Raw genomic sequence first — 21,521 nt, forward strand, 5'->3', positions numbered from 1 at the left:
TGATATCAGGTCTGAAAGGACTCAGAAGACCCGATAGTCCTTGGAGGCCGGGGTCCTCCACCCTCCCCCACTTTTCTAGGCCCTTCCTAATCTCTGCTCTTTGTCTGTCCATCAGAAAGCTCTGTTTTGAGCTGGGGTCGGGGCTAGAGGCTAGAAGGAGTCCCAGGCTTGTGGCCTATGTTACCTAATGCCAGGAGTCACCCCCACCCTCAGCCTGGCTACAGCCCCAGAAGCAGAGCCTCAAGTGTTTTCCCAGATCCGGGGACCCAGAGGTGAGGGGCCAGCTGGGGCTTGAGTCCAAGGGGCAGAGAAAGGAGGCAGCCCAGTGGGGCTCACAAGCGACCATCTGGTGAGAAAGGGTGACAGACCCTGGGTTCCCCTGTGATTCTGGGTAACTACCCACTTTAAAGCCCACCTGCCTTTTGGGAGATCCCACTTCTCACTGTTTGAAAGTGGGATCCGCAGCATCCTTGGGTGGCTCTTCGTCTTGGCCTCATCCTGCCCAGTTCGGCCTCAGTTTCCTCTTATGCGGGAGGTGGTGGGGAGGCGGGGCGGCCACCGGGGAACCCGGAGACTCCCGGCCTGACCGCTCTTTGCCCCTCCCCCTCCACAGATTCCTAAGGGTCCTTGTGGCGGGGCTCAAGTGACAAAGCAAGGAAGGGCTCTTGTGGCCTTTTATTATGGAAATTCTCAAACCTACAGAAAGGAGGGAGGCTGTCGCGGGGGCGGGTGGGGGGCGGCCTCACTTCTCCGAGCCCCAGCGTCAGTGGTTCCCGCCCCGCTCTGCCCTCTGGAGAGAGAACCAAAGCGCCAGGAGAAGGCCCCTCGCCAAGGTCGCACGCTGAGGCCCCAGCTCCGCGGCTGGGCTCGGTGACCTTGGGCGCGTCCTTCCGTTTCGCGGGCCTCAGTTTCCCCTTCTGGGACTCAGCTTGATCGGGTCTCCGAGGTCTTGAGCAGCGTGACCTTGGGCTGTCCCCGACCCGGCGGCCTCAGTTTCCCGGGCGCAGGACCGGGGCGGGGCGCGCCAGGAGTGGGCGCGGGCAGAGGAGGGGCTCCCACCCCCGCCCCTCCCCCGCGACCGCGGCTCCGCCCCCCGCGGCTCCGCCCCGCCCTACCCCCGCCTTCCCCCCTCCCTCGGGCTCCGGCCGGCGGCGGCGGCGGCGGCTCCGCTCCGCACTGCCCGGCGCCGCCTCGCCATGGACGCGCGCGGGGGCGGCGGGCGGCCCGGGGAGAGCCCGGGCGCGACCCCCGCGCCGGGGCCGCCGCCGCCGCCGCCGCCCGCGGCCCCCCAGCAGCAGCCGCCGCCGCCGCCGCCACCCGCGCCCCCTCCGGGCCCTGGACCGGCGCCCCCTCAGCAGGCGCCCCGGACCGAGGCGGCGCCCCCGGAGGCGGCAGACGAGGGCGGCCCGCGGGCCCGGCTCCGCAGCCGAGACAGCTCTTGCGGCCGCCCCGGCACCCCGGGCGCCGCGAGCACGGCCAAGGGCAGCCCGAACGGCGAGTGCGGGCGCGGCGAGCCGCAGTGCAGCCCCGCGGGGTCCGAGGGCCCGGCGCGGGGTCCCAAGGTGTCGTTCTCGTGCCGCGGGGCAGCCCCGGGGCCCGGGCCGGGCTCGGGCGCCGGGCCGGGGCCGGCGGACGAGGCGGGCAGCGAGGAGGCGGGCCCGGCCGGGGAGTCGCGCGGCAGCCAGGCCAGCTTCATGCAGCGCCAGTTCGGCGCGCTCCTGCAGCCGGGCGTCAACAAGTTCTCGTTGCGGATGTTCGGCAGTCAGAAGGCCGTGGAGCGCGAGCAGGAGCGCGTCAAGTCAGCGGGGGCCTGGATCATCCACCCTTACAGCGACTTCAGGTACTGTCGCTTGGAGGGCCAGCCGGCTCGCGCGGAGGGGCATGGCGAGCGGACGCGCGCGGAGGCAGTCCTGGGAGCGCTTCGAGAAGGGCGGGGCGGTGCGCCCCACGGGTGACCTCGGGGCCCCCTCAGTGACCTCGGGCGAGTCCAGGACCCGCCCCAGAAGGACCTGGGCGCCCAAGGCGCCGCCCTTGGAGGGGCGCTGGGAGATGCACGCAGGCTCGTGCCGTGACCCTGGCGCGCCCCCTCCCACGCAACCTGACATTCCCCGCCCTTCGAGTGGGCGCACGTCACGGGCCACAGGACCAGGGTCTGAGCGCAGAGGGGCGGAGAGGACGAATAGAGGGGAACGTGGGCGCCAGGGAGGCGGAGGAGCGGAAGGAAGGAGGAAGGAAGGGCGCCCGGGAAGGACGCGCCCCGTAGAGGCTGGCGGAGAAAGGGTTAAGCGGACACGCTGGGTCCCACGGTCTCCACCTGCGCCCCACGCCGCAGGGAGGCGCGTCCCGGGTCCCTGGGCCTGGGTGTTGCGCGAGGAGTGGGTGCTGAGCGTACTGGGATCCCGCGGCTGTGTCTTCTCGGAGCCTCATCAGCTCTGGCGGCCGGGTGGCGTGCCCAGGTGTCAGTGGTTGGGTCGTCGATGTAGATTCAGCCGGCTGGTGCGTGGAAAGGCTCAGAGCAAGGCCGGAGCAGGGTCATGCCGCGTTTGTTTGCAGTTCCGTTCCTGGGCGTGCGCTGTGTGGCCTCCGAATGAGAACGATGCCTGTCACTGCAGTCCGTGTGTGATCAAGAGCATGTGACTGCGGGAGGCGGGGGTCCTGGGGGCGCGGGCCGAGCGCTCTGGGGGTGTGTCTGCACGGCAGATCGCGGCTGTATGTTGGGGAGAGATGGTGTGTGTGTGTGTGCGCGCGGTGTGTGTGTGTGTGTGTGTGTGTGTGTGTGTGTGAGAGAGAGAGAGGTGATATGTCCATGACTGGAGTGTGTGAGCTAAGGTGCCCAGGGTCTGTGTGCCCTGCTCCGCTCAACTACTGGCTGTGGCTCCCAGGGCGGAGGCGGTTTCAGCACCACGGACAGCAGTCCGGAGGCCTGCGGGTCCTCTCCCTCCGTGGGTCCTCTCCCTCCGCGGGTCTCCAGTCTCCTCTCCTCTGAAGTCGGAGGTCTTTTGCTCCCGGACCCCCAGAGCCCCAGCTCAGAAAGGGGGCTGCGGGACTCTCCCTTTGTCTGGACGGCTGGGGAAACGGAGGCCCAGGGACACAAGTCAGGGGCAGAGGCGGGAGGAAAGTCCATGATTCCAGCTCCTCACCCTTCAGACCCTCCTGGGAGGTGAGTGCAGCCTTGACTGGAGGTTTGGGTTTGGGGAGAGGCCAGGGGCAGAGGTCCCAGGGTCACATCCTGATGGGGTTGGGGGTGGGGGCTCTGGATGGTCCCGACCTGCCTGGGGGCTTTGCATCCTTCTGTAGATGGCTCTGGTCTGTGAAATGGGGATGGACTTGACTTCCAGGGCTCTCTGGCCCACCTGGTCCCCCTATGAACTGGGAGCTAACACGAGCTGGCTGGAAAGGGATATGGGGGACATGTGGGCAGCGGGAGGTAGCTGCAGAAAGTAGTCATTCCCCTGTCCCCTCCAGCATGTCTGTTTGCAGCTTCCCCAGGGCAGTGGGTGGCCCTGAGCTTCCTCTCATCTGCAGAAGGGATGGTGGTACTGGGAGAAGGAGCTGGATGTCCCCATCCTTCTGCCTGTCCTGCACAGTCATTTTTGTGTCCCTGGGCAGATACATTGTAAACGGGGTGATCAATGGAGTGGGGGCAAGGGAGGGGGCATGTGTGGCCTATAGCTGGGACAAGGTAAGCTAGTCAAGGTAAAAACCCTAAGATCCTGCAAAGCTGGAGTGTAGCTACCCCAAATTTACACACCAGGAGAGGGACACAAAGAGGTAAATTCACTTGCCCAAAGCCACACAGCTAGTCCCAAGCCAGGCAGAGTGGGGATTCATGCCTGGGGAGGCTGGCCTCTGAATCCGCACTTTGAATTGTCAGGCAAGCTGGTCTCTGGCCATGTCCTGTCCAGGCCAAGAAGAAACAAGAGGAAAAAAGGCATCCTGTGTTCATGGGTGTGTGTTAGTTTTAAGAACCATTCATGGAGCAGCAGGGAGGGTCCTTGGGTCTGCTTGTCTACACTTGGCTCTGTCTATGCTCATGACCTGACGATGCAGACACTGTCCCTGCTGGCACCCAGGTGAGCCCTGGACATGACTGAGAAGGGAAATGAGGCCAAGAGGCCAAGGCTCCCACACCAGCCCCAGGACCACTTCCTTGAGCAACAACTTTGTTCAGGTTGACCCAGCACCTGTCTGGCGTGGACAACAGGACAATTCACGTTTGATGAGCTGGAACAGCTGCAGCCATGCCTCACTCCAAGGACCACGAGGGCTTCCAGGGAGGGGGAATGTCTGCAGAGGCCTCGGGGAGGAGGGCTCTTGAGGAAGGTGACCAGACTGAGGCTGGGAGAGAGGAGTACAAAGTCTGGACCAGGTTGTGGAGGGGCTGGGGAAGTCTGCAGTGAGGCCCGAAGTCCTTGTGTGTAGCCTGGAGCCCTTCCCAGGCTTCCCTGCCTCAGTTTCCCCAAATTCAAGGTGTATCCCACTTCTCTTGATCTGATTCGTGTCTGCACCACCTGTGCACTCGGAAGCAGCCTTTTCCCCCTTGATATGCTTACCTGCTTCTCTCACACACTCCCCCACCATGGTTTCCTGGGGCCTGGCATGCAGGGGGCCCCAGGATGATTTGGGGAGCCCGCTGAGGGGCCCATGTGGGTGCCAGGTGAGCCCGTGAGTCAGGTCGTAAACCTCATTTCCTGGCAGCTTAGGACCAGCCCCAACCCTTTCTGGGGGTGTCTTCACTTTTTCATGGGGTTATGGGTAACACTAGAGCTGGCGCCTGGACACATTTGTTCTACAAGCGTCCATGGGGTGGGGGAGGGGAGAAGCATGTTCCAGGGACAACAGGAAGCTCTCCCATTCTGGACCATCCACTCCTTTGCCACTTTCTTCACCTGCTTGGATGGTGGTCACTTGGGGATCAAGGCAGCTGTGGTTGAGTGGGGGCCTGGGCATGTCTGGAATGGGGCGCCAGTGGCCTTATCTCTCCAGAAAGAGTATGGGCGGTGGCTTCCCAGGGCCTTTCATCCTGTTTCCAAGTCTGTAAGCGTCTCTCAGTTCTGACCTGAGTCTCGCCTGCTGCTCAATGTTCCCAAATTGTGTGCCACCAGAAGGCCTGGTTTTGCAGGGAAAAGAGAAGTGGGTCCCTTTCCTGGCCCTCAGCAGAGTTCAGACAAAGCCAGGTCCTGTGGATGCTGGCCTGTATCTATGTGACACCCTAGGGGACCCTAAGAGCCTGGGGTGATAGAGGGCTGGCCTGAAGATCCGACAGGACTAGAGCCTTCTCCTGCCCCAGATGGCCCTATGGATCAGCGGGAGATCAGGATGCGTCAGCTCATGAGAATAAGCCCTGAATTATCCCAGGGGTGGTGGGGGTGGGGTGGAGTCGGGAGGGGAGGCAAGACAGGAACGGGGCCCAGAGCTTCCCTGGTTCTGAATCCAGCGCTCAGAGTGGGGGGCAGTGCACATACCCATTTCTCAGGTGGAAGAGTTGTGGCCCAGGCCACCCAGCAGGGAGGAAGGGAGCTCCATTGTCCCTGTGGGGGGTCAGGGGCCCCTCGTCACTCCACAGGGTTCCTGCCTGAAGTTGGAGCTTCTGGTCCTTGAATTCCCTGCTTTAGATTGTCACACACCTATGCCCCTGTATCCACATCCAGGGCCTGGGCATGACCTGGGGGCTTGGGGGGAATGCTGGGAGAGTTCCCTTTATATAAGATAGCTTTCTCAGCTACCCACTTGCTCAGGAAAGACCCTGCTTCACTTCCCCCAAACACAGCGAGCACAGGCCACCCCACCTCCTGCCTGGACACCACCCTCCACCCCTTCCTGGCCTTCTGGCATCCTGGCTGCCAGCAGGGATGTTTGTCCTTCTCACTTTAAACTCACTATGTCCATGGCCCCCACAGCCCCACAGAGCCCGGCTTCCACACCTCTCATCCCATTTCACCCCCCTTTATGCCCCTGCTCAAGCCCCAGGCCTCCCAGCTACCCAAAAGCAAACTCCATGCTGGCTGTTCCCTGGGCCAAGGGTGCAGTGTCCTGTACTTCGCCTAGCAGCCCTTCTCCGTCTTCTGCCCACATGCCACTTCCTCCGAGAAGCCCTCTTGATTCATCCTAGCTAAAGCAGCCCCTCTGAAGCATCCCAGTCATTTTTCTGTCTGTGTGGAACGGCCAGCTCCCAACCCAGGCTGGGGCCCCAAGGGAGTGCTGGGTTTGGCTGGTCACCACGTATCCCCCTGGCCTGGCACCCAGTCGGCCCCACAGTCTGCCCTGTCTTGGGATCACCCAGGAACCCTCCCCCGGGGAGTCTCCCTTTCCAGATCACTGACACCTGCCTGGGATCTGTAACTCATGTCCAAGGGCTCAGGCCCTAATCCTCCACACCACCCCCCGACCCCTCCCAGCTCATCCTTAATTGCAGACCTCCAGCCCCTAATCCCCTGGGATTTGCCTGATCTGATCCATAATTCCTAGACTGCCTCCTGCCCAGTTCTTGGTTCTCCGACCTGGAATAGAGGGAGCTGCTGCCCTTGTTCACCGTGTCCCTGGCCAGCAGCTTCAGGCTCCTGGGACGCCCCTGCCGGCCCCTCGCCTGGTCCTGCCCTGCCCCGTCCTGGAAGCACAGGCTGCTTGTCCAGTTTCCGGCGATGAAGGGAGGGGCCCGGAGCACTGGAGATAGGAGGGTGATCACGTGGTCCCTAGCTCTGGTCCCCAGCTCTGGAGGTCTGACCGCCTGGCTTCTGTCACTTAACCATTTCCAGCCTTGGTTTCTTCATCTGCACAGAGAAAGGCTGGGCAGCTGCTGGAGCAGGTGCTGGGCTCCCGGTGGGCCCCACTGACATCAGAACCATGTGGCTGTGGCACCCGGGAGAGGGTTCTGAGTGCTCCTGTTCACAGAGTGCTTGGGTCATTGTGCTGAGCCCCCCACTTCCTTCCTGGGAGCCCTGGCCTCGCTGTCTTTCAGGGCCCAGTTCCTATCTGGGCACAGGTGGGAACCAGGGTCTGAGTGTTTTCTCATGGGGTCTGTTTGTTCGGGAGGACTTCTCAATACAGGGTTTAATTACCATCTCCAAAGACCCTGGGTAACTGAGGTAGCTGTGATCCCTGCCCCTGAAGCCCTGACCTTGTCCTGGGAGTTCTTGGGGTCCTGTGGGGTTCCCTGGGTCCTGGTGGGAGGGGTCTCTGGGTCCCAAAGGTCCCTGGGTCCTAGGGAGTCTCGGTCCTGGGGGATGTCTCTGAGTCCTGGGGATACTGGGAGGTATCTGGGTCCTGGGGGAGGTCTCTGGGTCCCAGGGGGGTCCATGAGTCCTGGGGGGGACATCGCTGGGTCATGGGAGAGCATCTCTGGGTCCTTGGAGGTCTCTGAGATGGCCTGCTGTGGGAAGGGCTGCCGGGATTGGGCAGATTAGGCATGGAAGCTTGGAGAAGAGTGATCAGCTCTGGGGCTGCACAGCCCCAGGGGGCAGGCAGGCCCAGGAGAGGTGGGGGTGCAGGGGAGGGGGACGTGGAACCTCTACCCCAGGCCTCAGTCCCCTCCTCCTGCCCACCTCCAGGAGGACCACATTGGCTGAAGGGAACGAGGCTGAGACCCTGGGCAGCCAGGGATAATTCCTAGTGACCAAGGGGCACAGGCCAGGGCTCAGGCCTGCAGGTGGAGTTCCTGGCAGTGTGGGCAGTGGACAGGACAGGCCCAGGGGTGGCAGGCTGGCTCTCAGGTCTCTGGCCCCACATCCCAAGGCTGGGCCACCTCTCTGGTCTGTCAGTGGAGAAGTGTGGTGTCTGCCCACACCTGCCCCCCCCCCCTGCAGCCTGACCCCAGAACAAAAGGAGAGAATGTCTGTGATGTCACCTGGGGAGGGGGAGCACTTGTGCATCTGGCCATTTAGACTTTCTGCCCCACCCTGGTGGTTTCTATACCCCCCAATTTAGACTGTTTCTAACCCCCTCTCCTGGGTTTCTGGGCTGTCTGTAGGTTTCTTCTCCAATGGCCTTCAGTTACTCTTTCCTGCTTGCTTTGTCCTCAGGCATAAGCCCTTCAACCCCAAAACTGGGGCTGGGGGAGAAGGTCTCAGTCCAGAAAGCGGGGGGTTAGGAGCTATGCTGTGGACACACTGGGGGTGGAGGTGGGGAGCAGGCAGGTGAGGCCCGTCAGTTAGGTTGGGGCTGGGGTCCTGGGGGTCTCAAGGATGAGGAGATGATGCAGATCAGAGGTCTGAGCCCTACGTCTGGTCTAGATTCATGTAAAGAAGGCCTTGATCTTGGAGCAGTCCTTTGTTCTGCCCTTATCACTCACCCCAGATCATGCTGACACTTTCATCTCTCAAGGTCTCCATCCATCTCCACCCCAAGGTGGGTTTCCCAGCTGGAGTCCCCATGGCCACTGGGAGAAGTCCTCAGCATGTGTGGGTGGACAGGGTCAGGTGACCCTCAAAGCCTGCCTTTCCCTGGGCTCCTCCCAGAGAGAGAAGAGACTGAGGTTCCCAGGAGCTGGAGGGACTTGCCAAGGTCACACTTGCCAGTGGGCAGGAGCCCAGACCTGGCTGTTGTCACCACCGTCTTGGACTTTGGCTCCCTTCCAGGCTTGGCTCTCACAGACCAGGCTGCTGTGAACATCTTGTTACAAATCACTTTTTAATTTTTTTTTCTTCCTCTTGGACGATTTCCTTGGGATCAATTCCCCGAAGTGGACGGCCTGGGTTACTGGGCAGGTGAGGTGCTGTAACTCTTCCCTAACAGGGCTGCTTGCAAGAAAGCTGACCCACAGCGTCTCCCAAATCAGGGTGCTCACTGTAGTCAGGTCAGCACTGGTGTTTACAGCTTTCTGTTAGTTTTTGCTAATTTGGGAGAGTCCCTCCAGCCCCTGGGAACCTCAGTCTCTTCTTCTATCTGAGGGAAGTCCAGGAAGTGGCAGGCTTTGAGGGTCCCCCAGCCCTGTCCTGCCTGCACACGCTAGAACCTTCTCCAAGAGGACATGGGGACTCTGGCCATGATGGGGAGGGCGCCTGGCCTACCAGAGAGCCCAGGATACCCACCTCAGGGTGGGCGTCTCTCCCTGCACTGAGAGGCAAAATCAAAGGACTCTGTTCCGAATTTTACACCATCCTTTGTCTGAATCTTGACAGGGAGTGTGGCCTCAGACCCCAATCTGGGGCATCCCTTCATCACTAAGACCCTGGTCCTTGGCGTTTTCTTTGTATACATGTGTTAACATAAATACAACATAGCATTTGGCCTTTAACCATTTAAAAGTGTACAGTCAAGTGACATTAAGTACATTCACAATGTTGTGCAACCACCACCTTTTATCCTTGCCAGAACATTTTCATCTTCCCAAACAGAAACTCCCCAGCCTCTGACAACCAGGAACCCACTCTCTGTGTCTGTGTATCTTCCTGTTCTGGACATTTCCCATCAGTGGAATCACACCCCATGTGTCCTCCTGTGTCTGCTTCTCTCACTGAGCACCATGTTCTCAGGGTCCATCCACGTGGTAGCGAGTGTCGGGGCTTCTCCACTTTTTGTGGCTGAGTGATGCTCCAATGTGTGGAGGGACCACATTATGTTTATATGTTCATCCACTGATGGATGCGTGGATTGTTTCCAATTCTGGCCGATGTAAGTCATGCCATGGTGGACACTGGTGTACAAGAGTCTGTTTGGATACCTGCTTTCCATTCCTTGGGTGTAGGTCCAAGACCCATCTGGAATTGCCAGGCCACATGGTAACTTTAACTTTCTGCAGCGCTGGACAGTTTTCCCTTGAGTAGTTTTGATTCCTGTTTGCTGGATTGCTGCAGGGCTGGGCATCTTTCCATGTGGCCTTTTCTGTGTCCATCTGTCCTCATGGGTAAATGTTGAACTCAGGACACGGTGCCCGGCTGTTGATAGATTTATTCCTCAAATGACAGGCCATTTCCCGAGAGCATAGCATTTCCAGGTGGAATTCTGGAATTGACCTCAGGCACACGTTATCAGTCCTGGGTGTGTGTGTCTGGCAGTGGAAGCAACCAGTCATCCCATTTTCAGGCATATTTATCACATGAAACATCCAAGCCTGGCCAAGTCCGGTCACTCAGGCTCCTCTGTCACCTGGCCCTATGCTCTGCCTGCCAGGCCTTCCTCTTCCTTTCTCCCTGCCCCTGGGGCACCCCAGCCTCTGCCGTGCCTCCAGCTTCCCCCCCGCCCAACAACCCTGGGTGCTTTCAGAAATGGAGGGATAGCGAGTGACCCCTGCTCAACCTTCCAGTGCCCCACAGGGAAACCCAGCGGGGGTGGGGGTCCTGCACTCTGGTACCCATCCCATACCTGCAGCCACCGCCCAACCACCCAACACTCCTGGAGCCAATCCCCACCCCACCCCTCCAGTTTCTCCACTTGTCTCCTCCCTCCCTGCTCAGTCTTACTTCCTTTGGCACGCCAACCTTGAGCCAGGCACATTGGACCTTTTTGGTCCTGAGAAACATTTAGTCAGTTTTTAAGTGGCTATTCCAGGTCTCTGACTTCTTCAGAGAAAGACGGTCAGGCTGGGCCTGTGGGAAGAACCGGGCTGGAGGAGCCCAGGCAGCAGTAGAGTGCAATCTGGGCCATGGGCAGGCTTCCTGGAGGCAAGGGCCACATCAGCCCTGCGTGCTAAGTTGCTTCAGTCGAGTCCGACTGTTTGCAACCCCATGGACTATAACCCTCCAGGCTCCTCCATCCATGGGATTCTCCAGGCAAGAATACTGGAGTGGGTTGCCATGCCCTCCTCCAGGGGATCTTCCCGATGCAGGGATCGATCCTGCGTTTCTTACATCCCCTGCATTGGCTGGAAGGTTCTTTACCACTAGCGCCATCTGGGAAGCCCTCACCAGCTATGACCCGGGGTGGGGGCAAATTGTCAGCTTCGCCCGAGTATGCAAGTTCTGAGCCGATCCTCGATGGCGCCTTCGTGCACAGTGGGCCAGGCAGAAGTGCTCAGAGGAGGGCCCCACACAAAGGTGGAGCTGTGACCCGCTGCGCCTCGCCCCCAGGTTCTACTGGGACTTCACCATGCTGCTCTTCATGGTGGGAAATCTCATCATCATCCCCGTGGGCATCACCTTCTTCAAGGACGAGACCACAGCCCCGTGGATTGTGTTCAACGTTGTCTCGGACACATTCTTCCTCATGGACCTGGTGCTGAACTTCCGCACGGGCATCGTGATCGAGGACAACACGGAGATCATCCTGGACCCCGAGAAGATCAAGAAGAAGTACCTGCGCACGTGGTTCGTGGTGGACTTCGTATCCTCCATCCCCGTGGACTACATCTTCCTCATCGTGGAGAAAGGCATCGACTCTGAGGTCTACAAGACGGCTCGCGCCCTGCGCATCGTGCGCTTCACCAAGATCCTCAGCCTGCTGCGCCTGCTCCGCCTGTCGCGCCTCATCCGCTACATCCATCAGTGGGAGGAGGTGAGTGGCTGCGCGTGGGCGCAGGGGCGGGGCCACGGCCGTGGGCGGGGTCTTGCGGGGCTGGGGCGCAGAGGCAAGGGTGGGGTCAGTGGGGTCGTGATGGGCTGGAACTGGGCTGGGATCTAGGGGCAGGGTGGTGATGGGCAAGGGGGTGGTGATAGGTGAGGATGCCGTGATGGTGATGGGACCAGGCAATGGCTGCAGGAGGCACTGGGAACAAAAAGGCCGGGCCATGATGGGAGATCCTTGGCGGGGAGTACCGCAGGGTCCAGGGGCCTACTACAATGAGAAGACAGGCGGGATTAGACACACAGAAGTAGCGGTGTCACTGAGTACACTGTGCGGAGTTACAGGAGCTGCAGAGAGGGGCCTGGGAAACTTAGGAGTGAAACCTGAGCTGATTGGGGGCAGGCAGCTAGGGGCATGGTCACAGGAGCCCCTGCCTGCTGGGGAGTGAGGTCATAGGGAGCACTGCATGAATCCCTGACACATCTGCAGCCCTTCCTTCATCCTGCCCTGTGAGAGGCAGACTCCACAGCCCTGTTGGCAATGGGGAAACTGAGGCCTCAAGAAGGGAAGTCATGCACCTCTCTCCTAAATTCAGACCCACTTCTGGACTCGGTGTGACCTGACTTCTGCAGCCTGTGGCCACCACACAGGCTCAGAGTCACCAGCACTTTCCAGGACGGCGACAAGGCTGCCGGGGGGGAATGGGTGGGGACTGGGTCGCTGGAAGAGGCAGTGGTCCTCAGAGAGGACAGTGGGTGGCCGACCAGGCAGAGATTTGGTGCCTGGGCAGCAGGTTGGTAAGGGGCCACATTCTCTAGTCTAGGGCATTTCATTACCTTGAAAGGCCTCGGGGGAGTGGGGGCTATGAGGAGGTAAGATCTGCCCCTTGAGGGGGAATGGGCCCTGTGGAGGACTGCGTCTTCCCACTGCTGGCGCACGAGTGACCATGGGTCTGCCGGTCGCTCACGTGAGCCGCCCTGCCTCGCCCCCAGATCTTCCACATGACCTACGACCTGGCGAGCGCAGTCATGCGCATCTGCAACCTCATCAGCATGATGCTGCTCCTCTGCCACTGGGATGGCTGCCTGCAGTTCCTGGTGCCCATGCTTCAGGACTTCCCACGCAACTGCTGGGTCTCCATCAACGGCATGGTGGTGAGCCCTGTCCTGCGCCTGGAGCACAGGGCGCCTGAAACCCCCTCTGGTGGCGAGCGCTTCTCTGGGCTGCTGTCCCAGTTGGAGCCTTGCAGGTCCCGAACTATGGAGATCCTTTACCGTTTGAGGGCAGTAGAGCTGCCTTTGTCCCCCTCGCCCCTATAGAAATCATGTCATCTGCTTATTGTGTTTTGTGATCCATTCCACTCTTTTATTTGCACGTATGTGTGTGCATGCTGTTGCTTAGTCATGTCTCTTCAATCCCCTGGAGTGCAGCCCACCAGGCTCCTCTGTCCATGGGATTCTCCAGGCAAGAATACTGGAATGGGTTGCCATTTCTTCAAGGGGATTTTCCGAACCCAGGGATCGAAACTGCATCTCCTGCACTGGCAGGCAGACTCTTTCCCACTGAGCCACCTGGGTAGCCTGTTTTATTTGCACAGTGTGTTTAAATGACAATTTTATCATAGTCCTCAGATGGGAAGGTGGTATCATCGGTCCTGAGAAGTAATAAATTGGGAGATTCAGGAGCACCTATTGCTTTCTGCCTGAGAGACTGACTGTTAACAAGCCTTTCTCCCGCTGGGGTGCATTTGGGGCACAGGGCAGGTGGGCATTGATGGGCGGGAGCAGTGAAGGGAAAACCCTTGGGCGCCCAGCCCAGCGCCTGGCACAGCTGCCCGGCTGAGGCAGCTCATTGTCTGGCCGGACACCCAGGCATGTGGTCCTGTTTCCTGAACGGGGCCTGCTGCCCCTCCCCTAGCTGGTTCAACTGAGGACTGGCGGGGGGTGGTGGGTTTCTTCCTGGTCCTGTCTGATGCCTCTTCCACCCCACCCCTCTGATCAGGATTTTAGTATCCCCAGCTTGCTGTCCCCAGGACTTCCCCATTCTTTGGCCTCAAAGATACTCGTCAGAGGTTGTAAAGTGGTGAGGGCTCTTGAACACCCAGGGCTGGACTCTAGCTGCTCGGAGCCTGTTTCCCCAGGAATGAAGTGAGGGAAGTGGCTTCAGGCCCGGCCCTTTGCTGAGTTGCTGTAATATGTGTGTGTATCATGTCAGCTGCCTGAATCTAGTTTCCCTTGGTTGACTCTGGACACAGGGAGGTGGATGCCTGGAGAAGGGTGGGCAGGCAGGGCCCTGGGTGGGGGGTGGGGGAGTCAAGGGGCTCCCTGGGGACCAAGAGGCTCCCTGGGGACTGCGAGCCCCCGCCCACCACCCACCCTTGGACTTGCAGAACCACTCGTGGAGCGAGCTGTACTCCTTCGCGCTGTTCAAGGCCATGAGCCACATGCTGTGCATCGGGTACGGGCGGCAGGCGCCAGAGAGCATGACGGACATCTGGCTGACCATGCTGAGCATGATCGTGGGTGCCACCTGCTACGCCATGTTCATTGGCCACGCCACCGCCCTCATCCAGTCGCTGGACTCCTCGAGGCGCCAGTACCAGGAGAAGGTCTGAGGGGGGAGGCACCCCTGAGGGTCTGGGGTCCACCCCACATCCCTCCAGCTCCAGGCGTTGTGCTCAGGATGGAGGCCAGAGGGGTAGAGGGGATGGGGACCCCAGAAGGGTCTGTGGCTGTGATCAGGACTGGACACCCCCCCTCGGTGGGGGGAGCAGCTCACAGAAGGACAGTGAGAAAGCTCAGGTCCCTGAGGAAGAAGTCTAGAGGGGACACAGGCTAATGAAAGGGAAAGTGGGGGAAGAGGTCTGAAAAGGATAGGACCGGGAGACCCCTTGGTGAGGGGTGTCTCTGGGCTGTCCCAGGATGGGTGGGGGTGCTGGGGTTGCTCAAGGACACAAGGGAGGCCTGTGGGAAGCAAGGATGTCCTGGGACTTGGCCTCCCTGGTGCCAGTCCAATATAGCCCCATAGGTCAGCCCTTCCTGGAGGTCAGCTTCAGTCTTCTGCCTCAGTTTCCCCTCCCTCAAGCCAAGGGTGACCCAGTTCCCCGAACCCTGACCCATTGTCCCTGTACTGCTACCCCAGGGCTGGCCTTGGCCCAGCAGCTGCTGCACCCCCAGCAGTGCCCAGCAGTCAGGTCGGCCGGGTCAGCTGGGCCTGGTGCCAGGCGCCCCGGCTGTCCGGAAGCCACCAGCCTCCCACCCAAACACGAGCTGGTGCCGCCACCCGCCCGCCGTCACGGGTTCCGCTGAGCTCAGGACAGCTGTGGCTGGGCGGCGCTAGGGCGGAAGCAGGGCCTGGGCTCCCCTGGGGGTGCCACCCTGGGGACAGTAGGGCCTGGTACCCCTGACTGGGGCCCTTGCCCCCAGCCCTGTTCAGGAGGGGCTGGGCTGGCGATTTCTAGAAAGATCATCGAGGAGGGGGCCACCAAAGGGTCAGGGGCGGTGGGAGGGGTTGCCAGGAGATATTCAGGACACAGGAGTTAACTTTTACTGCCAGGGTTATACTTATCGGGGGCATTTTAGTCGTTCATCTGAAATTCAGATTCCCTGACTGTCCCATGTTGTCGTGGTCATAAGCCGAGGCCCGCTCAGGCTGGGGCTCTGGAGCAGACACTGCTGACCCAGCACCCCCCCTCCCCGGTCCTGTTACAGTACAAGCAGGTGGAGCAGTACATGTCCTTCCACAAGCTGCCAGCCGACTTCCGCCAGAAGATCCACGACTACTATGAGCACCGCTACCAGGGCAAGATGTTCGATGAGGACAGCATCCTGGGCGAGCTCAACGGACCCCTGAGGGAGGTAGGGGTTCTGAGAGAAGTGAGCTCCTGGTGATCTGTATTTGATCTTTACTTAGACATTTACATCAAGTTAAACTGGCAAAACTGGATATAGGCAGAAAATACCCATCTTCTGTCCTGTCCCTCCACCAGTTCCTCCGGCTCTCCATCTGTTTTCTTACAAAACCATGGACACCTGTGGGCCTCCAGGTGTCCGCACTCCAAGCACCCCCCCCCCCCAGACCCTTCTCCGAATTGAGGGAGGAGCTCGTGGCACCCAGAGGAGGTGAGGGAGGGGCGCACCCTTCGATCCCTCTGAGGGTGACACGAGGGACGCCCTGGGAGATGGTTCCCAATGCTCAGTAAGAGGTGTGCCCCAAGGAGCTACACTCAGGTGCATTCTCTTATTTTGGGAGTTTCCCTGCGATCAAGGGCTTGTTTATTTGTGTTTCTCTTTCTGTGAATTGTCCATATCTTTTGTTTGTTTTCCTTCAGAACTTTTGGCCTTTTTGTTTTTAGAAAATTTTATTTTTTTAATTGAAGTATAGTTGATCCTCTGGGAAGATCCCCTGGAGGAGGCACAGCAACCCACTCCAGTATACCTGCCTAGAGAATCCCATGGACAGAGGAGCCTGGTGGGCTATAGTCCATGGGGCCACAGAGAGTCGGACACAACTGAGCACAGCACAGAGTAGATTTATAATGTCGTGTCAGTTTCTGGTGTACAGCAAAGTGACTCATCTATCTATACACACTTTTATAGGTTCTTTTCCATTATGGTTTATTACAGGTTGTTAAGAGCTTCCTGTGCTACATAGTAGGACCTTATCTATTTTACATATAGTTATCTGCTAATCCCAAACTTTTCAACTACCTACCCCTTTCCCCTCTGGTAACTATGTTTTGTTTTTGGCCAAACCACAAGGCTGCCAGATGGTTCCTCAACTAAGGATCAACCCAAATCTGGGCCCTTGGCAGTGACAGCATCAAGTCCTAGCCACTGGACCTGCCAGAGAATTCCCTAATAACCTGGAGGACTTTACCTCTCGGTGATGTCAATTTCCACCCCGTGACCATTTGTCTTTTTTAAGATTTTTTTCTGACGTGGACCATTTTTAAAGTCATCCCTTGAATTTATTACACTATTGCTTCTGTTTTACGTTTTGGTTTTCTGGCCACAAAGCGTGTGGGATCTTGGCTCCCTGACCAGGGATCAAACCTGCTGCACCCCCTGTATCAGAAGGTGAAATCTTAACCACTGGACTGCCAGGGAAGTCCCACCCATTTGTCTTTAAACCTTGCTGATTGTGGTTTCTCCTCCATGTGGAATTTTTATGCTGTATACATCAGATGCTCTGTGTATGCTTGCTGTATACAGCAGGTATCCCACGTATACTTGCTGTGTACAGCAGGTGCTCAAACCTAACTGCTGCACACAAGTCTTCAATGTCTCCTCTCTGCGCACAGCAGGCATGCAGTACATGATCGTTCTACAAGCAGGTACCTAACACCTGCCTGCTATACACCTAGGTTTTAGAGAAATTCTCCTGTGTCCTCTTCCGATATGTGTAGTCTCCCGTTTTGCATGTGGACCCCTGACGCCTTTGCAATCTGTCCTGGAACCTGGTGTGAGGAAGGGTCCGGGCTCTCCTGCTGTGGGGCTGCACCCTCAGGCTCTGGGTGAACCGCCCTTGTGCTTGGTCTGTTTCTGGACTTTTCATCTGGCCCACAGGCTCCGTCTGTTTTGTGTGCACCAAACCCACACTGTCTGCATCACAAGTTTTCAGTGTGTTTTGGTGCCTTGGAGGCTGAGTCCTCTGCTCTTTTTTTTTTTTGGCTAAGCTGGGCCTTTGTAGCTACACAGACTTTTCTCTAGTTGCGGTGTGCAAGCTTCTCATTGTGGTGGCTCCTCTTGTTTCGGAGCACATGCTCTCGGGTGTGTAGGCTTCTCATTGCAGTGGCTTGTTTCCTGAACACAGGCTCTAGAGTGTGTGGGCTTCAGTAGTTGCGGTGCACCAGCTTAGCTGCTCCATGGCATGTGGGATCTTCCCCGACCAGGGATCCAAGCTGTGGCTCCTGAATTGGCAGGTGGATTCTTTACCGAGTCACCAGGGAAGCCCCCTGCTCTTCTTTGTCATGGATTTCCTGATGTTTCTGCTCATGTATTCTGAGTGAACTTAACCAGCCCTGGTTGTTAAGTGAGCCAGGCAGCATTTCCACAGGCTGTGAACTGTGGCCCTACCCAGGGAGAAAGGGTGTCTCCCATGTCAAAGATGGTGAGCGGTGCTAATGACAGTGTGTTCACGGCTCTTCTGTGCCTTTGGGGGGTTTTCAGTGCGCCTTCATGTAGGTTTGGACATGTCTTGTTAAACTCATGCCGTGCCACCTCATGTAGCTCTTTATCTGGGTGGATACGGGGTCATCTCACGCGTTGCATCTACTTTGGAGTGGCTTTGTTTGTACAAAAAGCTGGGTTGTCTCTTTATGCTAAGCGTTCCTTCTTATTGAAATGTACCATAGAGCAAAGTGCCCCTCCTGTCCTCAGGGCTCACCTGATGGACATTCTATCAAGTAAAACCTGCACGTAACCCCTACCCAGATCAAACATGGAACCTTCCCATCCCCCAAAGCTTCTCCACAAAAGATAAACAGTACCCTGACTTCTACATCATGTATTCACCTTAAGGCTCTTGGTTTTCACGTTGTTTTTTAAAAATCACTTGCTATTTTGACTAACTTCCCTTGTTATAGTTTTCCATTGACTCTTTTGGGCTTTTCAGGCAGTCCTATTAATAGAAAGAGTAAAGAGATAATTTTAGTTTTTCCTTTCCAGTTCTTATGCCTCCAAATGCTTTTCCATGTCTGTCTAACAGCATCGACCAGTGTTGCCAACACAGAGTTAAACAGTAGGGAATCTTTCCTTGATCCTGTCCTTGGCAAAACCTCCAGTGACTGCCTCTTAAGACGCTGGTCTTTGGTCTAAAGTGTTCAACTGCTTTCACAGATGGAGAGTTTGAGAGGTGCAACCTCCAAAGGGAGGGTAAGATGGGGAAGCCTGACACTGTCCCCCTCCCACCCCAACAGGAGATCGTCAACTTCAACTGCCGGAAGCTGGTGGCCTCCATGCCACTGTTTGCCAATGCTGACCCCAACTTCGTCACGGCCATGCTGACCAAGCTCAAGTTTGAGGTCTTCCAGCCGGGCGACTACATCATCCGTGAGGGCACCATCGGCAAGAAGATGTACTTCATCCAACACGGTGTGGTCAGTGTGCTTACCAAGGGCAACAAGGAGATGAAGTTGTCTGATGGTTCCTACTTCGGAGGTGAGTGTTGGTGGGGAGCCGGAGGGCAGGGTGGCAAGCTTAGGGGCACAGGTGCAGCAGGAAGGACCCCAGATTGGGTAAGGGGAGCTGGGGCACTCTGCTGGCTGCAAGGGCACTGGGAGATGGCCCAGCAGTGAGGCCACCGCCCCTGGCCACATGCAGAGATCTGCCTGCTGACAAGGGGCCGGCGCACGGCGAGCGTGCGGGCCGATACCTACTGCCGCCTCTACTCGCTGAGTGTGGACAACTTCAATGAGGTGCTGGAGGAGTACCCCATGATGCGGCGGGCCTTTGAGACAGTCGCCATTGACCGCCTGGATCGCATTGGTGAGTGGACACAGAGGTCAGTCTCAGTGGCCGCCCAGCAGAGACAGTCTGGGGGGGGGGTGGTGGTGCTGTGGCCTAGCTGACCCTCAGGGCCCCTTCTCTGGTCCTGGGACCAGATTCCCCAACCCATTTTCTCCCTTAACCAAATACAACCTGGGTTTCCCAAGGAAGAGGAAATTTCTGCTCAGCAGGCAAGTATTTGAGCACCTGCTCTGTGCCAGGAGGTGACAATGTGGCCCCTGAGGAGGATGCGGCAGCCACCCTCAGGCCTGTCATGGAGGAGAGGTGTGGGGGCAGGGAGCTTCCTTGTGATTCCAAGCAGAGACCCAGATGAGTAGGCATTACCAGTAGAAAGACAGAGGGCATGACCTGGGAGTGGACACAGCATGTGCCAAGGCCCTGAGGTGGGAAAGGGGCCTGGATTATGGGGAAGTCAGGGAAGCTGGGAGGAGGGAGGCTTGAGGGGGGTGGGCAGGCACAAGAGCCCTAGCGGGTAGTAGAGGGAGGCATCTGGACTGTAGATCAGAAGCAATAGGGAGCTATGGATGGTTCTAGGCAGGGGAGGACCTGATTAGATGTGTATCCTATGAAGCTGTGTGTATACAGGAGGACTCTGGGAGCCTGGCCTGTGTGTGGGGCGGGGGGTGGCCCGGGGAACTGGGGGGAGGCAGTGGAGGGGGTAATCTCGGAAATGGCTGAGCACTAGCTGAAGACTAGATGCAGGAGTCAGGGAGGCCCTTGGTGCCATGTGTGGGAACAGACACAATGAATGGCCGCAGGACCATGAGTGGGTAGGAGGGGGAGGAGAGCCAATAGAAAGAGGACTTGCCAGGATACAGAAAAAACACTCAGTATGTTTACAGACAACAAGCACATACAATGTAGCTCTATACAATAGGTGCTTAACATATTTGCTGTATACAGTAAGTGCTCAACAGCAGCTTGCTACATATGCCATAGGCCTTCAGCATATGGACTGTGTACAGGCAGGAATTCCACATGCTAGTTACACACAAATGTGCCTGCTTCCTGCTTTCTGTATACAGTAGGTGCACAATTTCGGCTTATACGCAGCAGATACTGGACGTCTGTTCACGCTGGCTGTAGAGTCAGGGTCCAATACCTGCTCGCTGTGCACACCAGGCACTGGGACACTGGCCTGCTGGTTGCAGGAGGCGCCAGGGCATGCCTGCTGTGCAGAGGCGGCACCTCTGACACCCGCCTCCCGCCCCGCCCCCAGGCAAGAAGAACTCGATCCTGCTACACAAGGTGCAGCACGACCTCAACTCCGGCGTGTTCAACAACCAGGAGAATGCCATCATCCAGGAGATTGTCAAGTATGACCGCGAGATGGTGCAGCAGGCCGAGCTGGGCCAGCGCGTCGGCCTCTTCCCGCCGCCGCCGCCACCTCCACAGGGCACCTCAGCCATCGCCACGCTGCAGCAGGCCGTGGCCATGAGCTTCTGCCCACAAGTCGCGCGCCCGCTTGTCGGGCCCTTGGCACTCGGCTCACCGCGCCTCGTGCGCCGCCTGCCCCCGGGGCCCGCGCCCACTGTCGCCACTGCTGCCACCTCGCCCGGACCCGCGCCTGCAGCCAGTCCCCGGGGCGCGCCTGCCAGCCCCAGGGCACCGCGGACCTCGCCCTTCGGTGGCGCACCCGGCTCCCCTGCCGCGCCCCGCGCTGGGCCTGCGCTACCTGCGCGCCGCCTAAGCCGCGCCTCGCGCCCGCTGTCTGCCTCGCAGCCCTCGCTGCCCCATGGCGCACCCGGCCCTGCGGCCACGGCGCGACCGGCCAGCAGCTCCACGCCGCGCCTGGGGCCCGCGCCCGCCGCCCGGGTCGCGGCGCCCAGCCCGGACCGTAGGGACTCAGCCTCGCCCTCACCGGGCACCGCCGGCGGACCCGACCCGCTGGACTCCGCGCGCTCACGCCTTTCGTCCAACTTGTGACCCTCGCGCGCCGCCCCGAAATGGGGCGGGGCCATCACCCAGACCAAAGCCATGCCATTGCGCAGCCCGGGCCGCCTGCCCCAGAAGCCATAGAGGAGATGTAGGTAGTTGTAGTCGGACGAGCGGCCCGGGTCGGTGGGAACAGCCCCTGCCGTGCCCCACCCCACCCCCCCATCGCCCTGCGCCCACCCACATCGCCCCTGCCCCCGGCAGCCGCGCACGGGCGAGGGGGCTCCCTTCACCTCGGTGCCTCAGTTCCCCCAACTGTGAAGGGGGGACGGGCTGGCCGGGGCCGAGGGGAGAGGGCCGGGGAGGCTGCCCGCGCCCGCCCTCTGATGAGGATTGGTTTTTAAGTGCAATACTTGGCCTGCCGGCTTCCCGCTGCCTCCGTTGCGCTCATGCAATAACCAGCCCAGTCCCTGTCCACACGCATCCGCGGTGACCTCCCTGGAGTGGGCACACCCTGCTCCCTCCAGCGCCCTGGCGTGGGGGTGAGGCCGGGGGTCCCCGCCGTCGTGATGAATGTACTGACGAGCTGAGGCAGCAGCGCCCACCGCACCCCCCACGCCCCACTAACCCCCACACCCCCATTCCGCGCAATAAACGACAGCATTGGCGCCCAGCCTGCCGCGTCTGATTGCTCGGCGGGAC

The 21,521-nt window shown here is 59.1% G+C and overlaps 1 protein-coding gene across 1 annotated transcript; it reads left to right on the forward strand.

The window, feature by feature from the left end:
• Nucleotides 1-665: 665 nt before the first annotated feature.
• Nucleotides 666-21,493, forward strand: HCN2 (hyperpolarization activated cyclic nucleotide gated potassium and sodium channel 2). The gene is made up of 8 exons (XM_043912579.1): nucleotides 666-1,840; nucleotides 11,004-11,427; nucleotides 12,429-12,590; nucleotides 13,826-14,044; nucleotides 15,147-15,293; nucleotides 18,356-18,596; nucleotides 18,759-18,923; nucleotides 20,164-21,493. The coding sequence occupies exons 1-8, from the start codon at nucleotides 1,197-1,199 to the stop codon at nucleotides 20,868-20,870; spliced, it is 2,709 nt and encodes a 902-aa protein (XP_043768514.1). The 5' UTR covers nucleotides 666-1,196; the 3' UTR covers nucleotides 20,871-21,493.
• Nucleotides 21,494-21,521: the final 28 nt, after the last annotated feature.

This window comes from Cervus elaphus, chromosome 9 (genome assembly GCF_910594005.1).
Source record: "Cervus elaphus chromosome 9, mCerEla1.1, whole genome shotgun sequence".
NCBI classification, from domain to species: Eukaryota; Metazoa; Chordata; class Mammalia; order Artiodactyla; family Cervidae; genus Cervus; species Cervus elaphus.